The 10695-nt window shown below is 38.3% G+C and overlaps 1 protein-coding gene across 2 annotated transcripts in view; it reads left to right on the forward strand.

Annotated features, from left to right (window-relative positions):
- The first annotated feature begins 6532 nt into the window (after window positions 1–6532).
- entpd1 (ectonucleoside triphosphate diphosphohydrolase 1) overlaps window positions 6533–10695 on the forward strand; it is a 15659-nt gene continuing 11496 nt past the window's right edge. Inside the window, exon 1 of one of the 2 annotated variants that reach the window (XM_062442558.1) lies at window positions 6533–6716. In XM_062442558.1, the coding sequence (XP_062298542.1) occupies window positions 6701–6716 (16 nt within the window). In that variant the 5' untranslated portion in view covers window positions 6533–6700. Of the gene's footprint in view, window positions 6717–6750; window positions 6855–10695 lie in introns of those variants that run through there. The other variant, XM_062442559.1, reaches the window with a different exon arrangement.

Raw genomic sequence — 10695 nt, forward strand, 5'->3', positions numbered from 1 at the left:
AGCAGCTTCTTTTTTTCTTTTTTTTGTCAGTTGATGCATCAATAACTCCTCCTCCTTTCTGTTATATGTTAATCATTTGTGATTATCACATGACATACCATATCATATGATATGGTCTATTTTCTAAACATCTAAACATAGCTATTGCCAGTCCACCATAGTCATGGTTGGTTGGTGAGACTAGCACATATGGTTGCAATGTCATCTAGCATTATTGACTTGGCTAATGGGTATCACATTATTCCTCATCTGAAAGGTTATAAACTGACCTATAACTCTTTCCACATGTTTGTGTACTCTTCGACAACTGGCAAAGTTTCAAGAGAAGAACCAGGTAAGTGAGTTTTCCCGCTGGTGAAACTTGGGATTCTTAATGTTGCTTCTACACCAGTCAATTACTCTCAAACAAGGAAACTTTTATCTGCAAGGATCTCATCCCTATCCTCAAGTTTTTCCAAAAAACCCAGATGCTAAAATAATTAGATGTCAGAAAAAAAGATATAGCTCCTTATGGTGTGATTCAAATTCGATTCTTAGTTGAGTTTTGGTGCTTATAATTTTACCAGGTTTCAGCCCTTGCTCTTAGATTGAATGTACTCTCTATAAAAATCTCAATAGAGTCGATAATATATTTACAGTTCTTCAATTTGAGTTTAATACACTTCCCTGCATTGGGCCCAAAGGGTTCAACAATGAAAACATCTTGGATATCTACTCACTTAAGATTTTTGATACAGTAGAGATTGGGGGCCCAAATCTGTAGGCAAGGTCTCTGTTTGTGAATCCAAGTCTGACTTTTATTAGAATTTATTTATTTACATTTATTTTCATTTACAACACATTTAGAACAATTACTTAACTCTTTATGTGCAACAATTCACAAGAACCATCCAAATATAACCTAACACAGTCACGCAAGAAACAATGCAACACACACACACACACACACACACACACACACACACACACACACACACACACACACACACACACACACACACACACACCCACACAGACACACACACACTATCACGCACTAAATACTTATCTTATCTTACTTAACATATTAATAGATAACAATGCAATAACAAAGAATGCTAAACCAATATATAGCTTATTTGCTCAGATATTCAGCAAGCTACCCAGGCAGGTTAGAATATTACAACTGATGACAGTCTGCTGTTTTAATGGCCTGGATCCATAATCTTCTTTTGTTCATAGCAGAGGCATGTGATCCCCTTGGAATATTTAACATTTTCCATCCATCTACTCTGCTGTTGGTGCAGTTTACTGCACAACAACTCCTAGTCATCTTTGCTTTGGAGCTTGGCTCTGCTACATGTGCCGTGAAGAGTGCTGCTTCCTGCTGCTTTCAGGGATGATGCACAGAACCCCATCTATAAATTAGGAAGTGTAGAAATAAAGAAAGAAAGAAAGAAAGAAAGAAAGAAAGAAAGAAAGAAAGAAAGAAAGAAAGAAAGAAAGAAAGAAAGAAATGTAGAATATCCTACCCAAAAATATCCTACATAAAAGTAAATGAATGGAAATGTAGATTTCAATTACTATAATTACATTTAATAATGTAACTCATAAAGTGATCAATTGATTGATTTTTTAAATGTATTTTTTTGTAATTTTTTGTGTGCACAACACGACCTGTTTATGTATCCTGTGCGCCTCAGTCATTGGTGGAGCAGTCATGTGATTGGACTATACATCAGCAGAGAGCAAAAAATACATTAAGAGCAAATGCCCCTGCCTCCAGGGCTTTTCAAACTGTTTCAGAGTTTCAGATCTGCAATCTGCGGGACAATGCTAGCCAAAATCACATGACACACAAACTTGCGACTGTGTAGACAGATCACATTATTTTTTCCCACCTAGTATTCCTGTCCGTACTCCTCTGATTGGCTCTGACCCTAATATTCTTACCCTAACCCAACCATATCATTCCTCATGCCTAAACTAACCAACCTAACCAACCCAACCAACCTTTCCAACCAATTACAAAGTACTAGCTAATCAGAGGCAGACTTGGGTATTCACAGAATCCGTTTTGGAAAAGAAATAAGGTGGGCAAAACTCTGAAAAGTGGGTAAGTGGGTTAATCTCAGCTCTGAAAGAACAGTCTGCAGTAAAATCTTCAAAAATTTCAAGATTCAAATTTCAAAATTCATCATTTTGAAACATGAGTTTCACAACATATGCACACCAGTTTCATATCAGGAAAACAGACTAAAATACCTGGAGAATGATGACACACTTGAAACTCAGAGAAGAAAAACTCATAACAACATAATGTTTGCAGAGATTTGGCTTTTTTTCAACCTATGAAAAAATCATGCAATTGCTTAGTGTCATTTTGTTGTCTTCCAGTGTTTTTATACTCTAATCACATGTTTGGTGTCTGTTGGATACTGCCATGAAAAATGTGTTATTCTTGTGTTATTCTTGCTGCTTATATACCGAGTACCACAATGGAAATGAGCCTCAAATTATTATTGTTATCGTTGGCAAACAAATTGAAATATAAATGTTGCTTTCTATCGTCAGTGAAACTTAACTAAGCTCAACCATGCTGAGTGAAGCGCCCCACAGGGCTACATCCAGTGGTAGTATATGATCAGAGTGCTTACTGGCAGTTCAAGGGAGTGGCATCTGGATTTAACAACCATACAGACTGTGAGGCAGAAGTCTGAGAATGCAAAGTCAAAGGTCTCTGACCTGAGGCGAGGAACTTAAAAAAGAACAGCAAGTCAGCATGTGTTTTTGATACATTTGCCACCAAAGAAGGAAACACAAGCATAGTCATAGCAAAGATGCTTTACAAATGACTAGCTGTCAACTCTCTTCAGCAGTGGAGTTGCCATTCCTCACTATGACTTGAGACTGTGACAGAGAAGCAGCTACAATATTAAACCTGAATTAATACTTCCTTAGCCATGCTAAACATTTTAAGCCTCTGCATAAAACTGCCTGTCATGTCGTTTTAAAAAGGTTAAGGTTTTAGGATTGCCTCCCTTCTCTTAGTGGGAGAAATGTTGTTGCCAAGAAAAGTGTCTTAATTGTCTGGTTTTTTGAATTATTAAATTTACAAATTTAATCAACTTGCACACCATTTGACCAAAGCCACCAAAGAAGACTGATAACACTTCTTTCCTCATTGAGGAAATGGAATAAAATATTAAATAGAACAAATCCTGACTATGCAGCTTGTTGACATATGTTACTAAGTGACCAGATATGTAATGAATTATGTTAAGGGTCCCTTTTTAAGAGGTCAACATAGCTGATGACATCTCACATGAGATGTTGTCATTGTGGTCATATTTCATTTAAAAAACTGCCTTCTAACTAAAAGCCTGCTGAGCGCCAGTCGGGGAGTGAGACCATAGAATTTAACATTGATTTATTGATTGTCATGTTGAAGTGACTGCTGATTGAGTATGTGGTCCAACAAACGTTATGAGCCTTGTTTGGCGACCCTGTTAGTTCCTGTCTGCTCTTCTAGCCTGTCTGTCTGTTTTCAGTCTTATGGTTGTGAGGAACTACAAGTTGTTGCGCCAGTAAGCAATTTATAAAATGAGGAAACATGGACAGTTGTGAAAGGAGAGAGCGAAAGAACACAGGCACATTTCTTATACACATGTGCTCAGAACAGTTCCAGCAATTTGATTTCAGATCACTCTTGCACTTCTCTTCCGTTACTGTTCATAGTGTTGATGTAAGGCTCTGTAAAACAGTGTTATGGTATTTTAAGGCTACTTGGCTCTTAAATTTAGGATACATATGGTTTTAGTTTGTGGTTATCTTTGTAATTATTTATGGTATTTTGGCACGTGTGGGTCGTTTGACTTCTGAATAGCAAACAGTCTGAACTTTGGGGTAAATCAAATTGTGCTTATCTTTTATATTTATGATACTTTGTTTTATAAATATGTATGAATAACTGTTTATTATTGGTATGTTGTGTTGAGTGGTGTTCTGTTGTTCTTGTTTGTTTGTTTTGCTCACCAAGGCAAATTCCTCACAGCATTGTTGTAATGGCAATAAAGTCACCTTAAACTCAAACATTGGAGAAAAATGGAATTTGTCCAAAAAAAAAAAATCATGAAATGCTGCTGGTACCACAGGAAGCTAAAGAACCTCTGTTAATTGCTCAATAAACCTCTTATATTAAAATTTTAAGAACAAAAAGGTGAGTCCCATATGGTAAATATATAAGTAAACACCAGTGTGTCATATAATGACTCTTTATACAAAACCTTTAATCAAATATAATTAGGATGATCCTTTTGTTGGTTCAATAATAAAAGGGTGTGGTAAAAGATAAAAAGGAACAGGTGACAAATGTTTATAAGTTCTTAGGATATCAAGAGATTGTTCCTGACAATCATAAAAACACAGTTGCAGTACCACTCTCATAAATATGAAGCTACAGCTAGCAGGCTCTATTGGCAATTAAAGGATTGTTATCTGGAATTGGAAGAGTGAGATGAAGGCTTATTTTTCTAAATGGTTCAAATAAATGGCTCTTTTTCATTTAATAGAAGTAATCATCAAGAGAATTTCTGTGGAGTTTGGGCCCATTTTTATACATATAAATTAATGAACATAACAGGAAGTAAATATTCTCATTTCTATAGTGAATATGTGCTTGCCCATTTACCTGTTATTCATTTATTATCTATTGAAAAAGTATTGTAGATTCCAGGTGGAGAAGTTGACAGTAGAAACATTTCAACTTTATAAAATAGAAAATAACTGTTGCTGTTTTTAGTAATTCCACTTTAATATGGTCCTTTCCTACATGATTACAAGGACTAAAGATATCCAGTTTGGCCCAAAGTAGTGCAGATTTTCAGAGAATGAAGTGAGTTGTTGCTTGCATACGAATTTCTGTGCAGGCTAAACATAGCTCAAATAGTACCATGAAAATACACAATGGTCATTCCTTGTTGACATTGTACCATATGGACAACATCCCAGTCATCCAGTGTCAACACGCCCAGGAGTTAGCGGTGGCAGAAGGACAATGTTGCGTGTTTTGTTCATATAAAGTAGGTCCTCACAGTAAACTTGGCCATAACATAGTCCAGCATAAAATGACATTTTTACACTTTGGGTTTTGTGCAGAGACAATTGGAAAAACCTAAAGGACGCTTGGGCTCATCAGATCAGCACTGTTTGGAGATGTACTTGGACTGAGCAGTGGGACATTTGGACGACTAGAGGGGAACATGAGGGTTCTTGGATTTTGACACTTAGAGCATGAAGAACAGGGGGATTAAACCCCCGTGCCTTCCATTTTGCGCACACCACTGGATAGATAGACATTTACCATGACTAATGAAGATTTTCATATTTAGTGACAGACTGATCAAGCGTTTCCAGATTGAAGCTGAACAAAAGCAAATTACTGCCTTCTCAAAGGAAATAATCTACGTGACATTTAGAATATCATTAAATGGGGATTACTGTTGTCATAACCATGTGTGTTTGTCTTCTATCACTGGGAGAGTTCTAATCAAAATAATACCTCTGTCAGCTGTCCCACTCTAAAAAACAAACAAAAAAAACAAACCCAGAACATTCCCCCAATACCAGAGCACTCCCCCAATACCACTTGTACTGATTGCACTATACACATTAGAATGCATAGTGATCACACCCATATATTAACTGTAATCATCTTATGGTGACAGATTTTTCTCAGAGGAGTGGTGGTTTATTGCAGTGGTTAAAGTGCACCCTAGTGTGTGAATTTGTATTGACTGCCCCTGTGACCATGGCTCAAAAACAGGCTAGGCTTTGTTTTTCCGCCTTGGTGACAGAGTGTAACAAAGACACACAAACAGTATGTACACACAGGTGGCAGTGTTCATGACATGGCCATGGGCTCAAGGTCTTCCTGAAATAAGAGCGTCATGCTGCTCTGCATGTAGAAATCTTACGTAGTGCCTCTTACAGTTAACTTTATAGGTGCAGCATTTGAGGTTAAAGTAAAGCCATCAAGAGGGCTTTTTTTTACACACAGTTAAGATTGTATTGATAGAATGAATGCTGGGTATCAAGGATTTAAGCAGGAGACTGAGTTCACCCACTGCATTTTTTCTCAACATCCTTCCAGCTTCAGCTCCAGCTCCCATCCAGATCTAACACTGCTTTCATGTTTGACCCAGTTTTACAAGACAGAGATGATAGCAAAGAAAGAGAGGCGGAAAATTATTTTTTTAAAGGCACCAGTGGAGGAGAGTTGTAGAGTTGGGAGATGCAGAAATTGGGTAAATGAGAAAACGCAGGAAGACGGTGCGAAAGAGTGACAGCAGCAAAGAGAATGACAAAGGTGTAGGGAGAGAGGATAAGAAAGGGGTAAACAGAAGGCAAAGCGCCTGGGAAGGAGGGGAGTGGGCTGAGCAGGAGGGAGGAGGGAAGCTCTGCTTCTCCTAATAAAGCGAGTGTATGTGAAAGGAGGTGCTGAAAACGTTAGACTGAGCAGAGAGCTGTTACCAGAGAGAGAGAGAGAGAGAGAGAGAGAGAGAGAGAGAGAGAGAGAGAGAGAGAGAGAGAGAGAGAGAGAGAGAGAGAGAGAGAGAGAGAGAGGAAGACAGAGGGTTAGAGAGAAAGAGTGTGAGAGAGGAGAGAGAGAGAGAGGGGCAAAGAATAGAAAGAGCATTGTGTTGCTGCTGAGAAAGAACCCATGTCTGCACAAAGAGGTAGGTGTACTGCTAGGACCGCAACACACACAAACACACATACACACATGTGCACACACACACACAAGAACAGGAAATCCCTCTCATCCAGTGGATCTAGCTGCAGGATGAACCAGTAGTCTCTATGTTGAATATCAGGTGAGTGTGTGTTCTCTTCCAACTGTGTGATTTGCTTTACTGCATGTAGCAGCTGTGCAGCAGTGTGGGGCAGATGTGTGTGACTTTTCCATTGCATGTGCCTGAGTGTGCGTACGGGCAGCATTAAGCAGGTGCCTTGCGTGTGTGTGTGTGTGTGTTTTGCAGTTCATGGGAGATTAAGCAGTTGGTTGTGGGGCCGTCTCATTACATTGAGGATAAACACAGTAGCAAGCATACGCACAGAAGGACTCTTAAAATCATGTGAGGTTTATAGTGGTTTATCAGGCGAAGTGCATATGACTCAGAAGCGTCATTTGACTAATTAAATGCATTTGATGGTGGATGATTAAGTTTAATTGTCAACATGATATGTCAATATTATATCTGATGTAATGATCCAGAAACTGTATTTGTGTGCTGATGGTTCCATAGGGCAATTAGCTGATTACTGTTTGACTCATATTTCATGCTCCACATGAATCAGAATGGGTACTGCATTTGTTGACAAGTCCATGATGCTTAGAATAAGAGCAGAGCTTCATTGAGCCAAATAGTATTTAAGCCTTATGAAAATATACAAATGTGCATATAAAGATTAACTCTCCACGTGGCTGATTGTTTGGATGTCATGTCATGATGTTTTATGACATACAGTATGTCTCTGCCACTATCTTAATTCCAGTAATTATTGAGTAGGCAAACCTCATAGATATCTTAAAACATGGACAAAACTATCTGCATGGCTAAAGACCACCAAAGTTAAGTCAGTGTTTTTTTGTAATTTGGGTAACTCAACCGTTTAATCTACATGTACATGGTTTTTAGGTCACTTTGGGTATCAGTGAATTCAAGAATGTTTGGATAACCCCCTCCCAAATTATACAAAAAGTCAAATTTGTTTATGTTGTGTGGCTGATAACTTATCTGAAGTGATAAGGCAAATGGCTGTCCACACAGATGAAAGTATACACCAAGTCGACACTGTGGAAATACATTTGTAGCTATTATTTCATTCCAACCACGGATGTTCCGAAAGACTATATGTACTGAAAGTGCTATAGTTCCTTTTTTTCTCCCTGCTAAAGGTCAGGGCACACCCGATCCGCCCAGGGTTAGTGTTACTGTGTCCTGTGAGCGAGGTCAGACTGGACTGAACACCAGTAAGGATGGACCGCTTCCCTATGGCAAGCAAAGTGACAGCAGAGGAGGGGGATGTTTCCTCTCATTTGTCATCATATGACGCTGCCAGAGGTTCCGTTTTTACAGAAAAAGACAGACAGCGTTGTTTCACAACAGCTTGAACAAGAGTATTAATAGAGCTGCTAAGTGAGTGTTGCCAGCTCTTTCATTGTTTAGGACACACAAGAGTTGACCTGATTTGCTGGAAAAAGTTGCAATGACAAGTCAAGGATGCTGCATCATGAGGCACAATTGTGTTGGAATAATGTGGTTGTGCATTGGGAGGAAATGCATTAAATAGACTTTGGTAGGTGTGCATGCATGTGTGTGAGGCAATGTTGGAAAGTACCATGGTCCATTTACTTTACAGTAGTTCAGTACAAGAGTTAAACTGATAAAATACTGTACATTCAAGCTCCTCATATCCATCATTTCAAAGTGCCACTGTTTATTGAATGATCTTGTTCAGGAGGTCACACATGCAGGTGTGTGAGAATTTGAACAACAAGATAGATGTATTTAGGTTTAAAAAAATGTACCTGAGTATTTGTGTCAGACTTTTGAATTTTTCTCCACATTTTAGAGAAAAATATTGCACTTTTACTGTTACTGTTTTACTGTTACTACAATGGAGTTTGTTCACAACGCTTGTTTAAAATATCACTATTGTCTTTATTTAGTTATATTATTGCTTCTCTCCTTTTGTCTGTACTTCCTTACGTCATTCAATATTTCCTTCCTTCTCATTTTCCTTGCTTCTATTGTTTCACCTTTCCTTATTTCCTTCCTTCTGATCATTAATCATGAAATATCTGGATACACAACGTTTACTCTTGATAACAATGAGTACTTTTACTTTAGATACTCGATTGCATTATACAGCTGCAGCCAGTCTACATGTTTAATTAATGTATGACATTAACATGTCATGGCATGTTTTTCTACTGCACTCAGTGTTTTTCCACTGTACATGTGTTTTCACCACTAACCAAAGTATGGTGATTAAACCTACTGAACACATGTGTTACCTCTACAATGTGCACGTACCTGTCCACACACAGGCTTATGACTTGTTAGGACCTAACCACCAGAGCAGCACAACAAATTTAAGACATGCCTTAGAGGGATGTTGTCGTCTCGTCTTTCCGTCATTACAAAACCATACAGGAGAACCCCAACTGTGTCACCGGAAGGTGAAGAAACAACCCTTTAAGTATTTGCTGATTGGAAACAGACTCCTTCTACCTCTGTTCCTCTTTCTGTTCCTCTCTGGATCTCTTTATCTATTTTATGAGAACAGATCAACAAGGGTGGAGACTGTATTGTGTCAACCATAAATCAAACAATACTTCAACATACTGCCCGTATATAAACTTCATAGTTGTGTGATTGTTCAAGTGAAGATGGCCTTTATGTGTGTGTGTGTGTGTGTGTGTGTGTGTGTGTGTGTGTGTGTGTGTGTGTGTGTGTGTGTGTGTGTGTGTGTGTGTGTGTGTGTGTGTGTGTGTGTGTGTGTGTGTGTGTGTGTAGCCATGGATGCTACATGTTTTTTTAACTTTAAACTTGGAGGATCATTTTGCAAAATGATGTCACTTTGTCCGGTTGGGTCAGGTTTATGTTACCATGATGATCAATGAGTAGTAAGGATTTAATCATCACACTTTTCTTTTAATCCTAATGAAAGACACATTTTTCTGTTAGGCAGACATATTGGCTCTGCGCTGTGTGAATGTTATTTTACATGTCAGATTTGTTGAATATTTCTTTGTAAGTGAATGATCTGAATGTTGCTCATCTAAAACAACACTCACTTCTACAGGCAACCGAAGTTTATGTTACATATCAAGTTTTCCTACTAGGGTGCTTATCGTTTTCCTCTTTTTGTTAACTTCCTACTTCCTGATGTAAACATTCGTTAAAGCTTCATTTACGTAGCTTGCTAAAAATCTCTTTAACCCTTGAAATATTTCATTAAGCTCTTAAAAAAGACTGAGTGATAGCATATGTTACACTGCTGTTTACACTGTCTGTCCTTCTCCTCCCTCCTCTCCTCCACTTGGACTTATCTGTGCTCTCATGCTCACACTGCACTCTATCTCCTCATGTTGTTGTCTGTAAGACTACATTTGTGTTTACACAAGGGTCTAAAATGGAAACAATGTGTTACGCGAGAGTGTGGAATTGCTTGTATATGCGTATGTGTGTCTGCAAATCAGTGTGCCAGCGAATAAGAGATTGCGTGTGCTGACGGTTTTGGAAAGTGAGTACATTTCGTAACATAGCTGTTTGAGGATTAAAAGACTAGGTTTAGGTTAAGAATAGGCACACAATTTGGGTAAGGCACATAGTTGTGATCATTAGGGAATGTATTATATCAATAAAATTTCTCGAGCACATAAGTGCAACTCTTTGTGTTTTTTCATAGCCTGAAAGCCTATGTTGTGTCTGTGTTGATGCCCCAAAAGAGTTCCCCTATGATTTCATGCACTAAATTTGCGGCTCAGGTAAGCCCTGTTTTCTGCCTCAACATGTATTTTTGTTTTTGGTCAACTGCCAACTGTATTGTCATCAGTCATTACGCATAACATGAAGGAGTGGTTCCCTCTTCTAATCTGAAAGCAAAGTGAAGACGGACTTTGATTGGAAGTTTTAGATTAAATCT

The sequence above is a fragment of the Scomber scombrus genome, chromosome 21 (assembly GCF_963691925.1).
Source record: "Scomber scombrus chromosome 21, fScoSco1.1, whole genome shotgun sequence".
Taxonomy (NCBI): domain Eukaryota; kingdom Metazoa; phylum Chordata; class Actinopteri; order Scombriformes; family Scombridae; genus Scomber; species Scomber scombrus.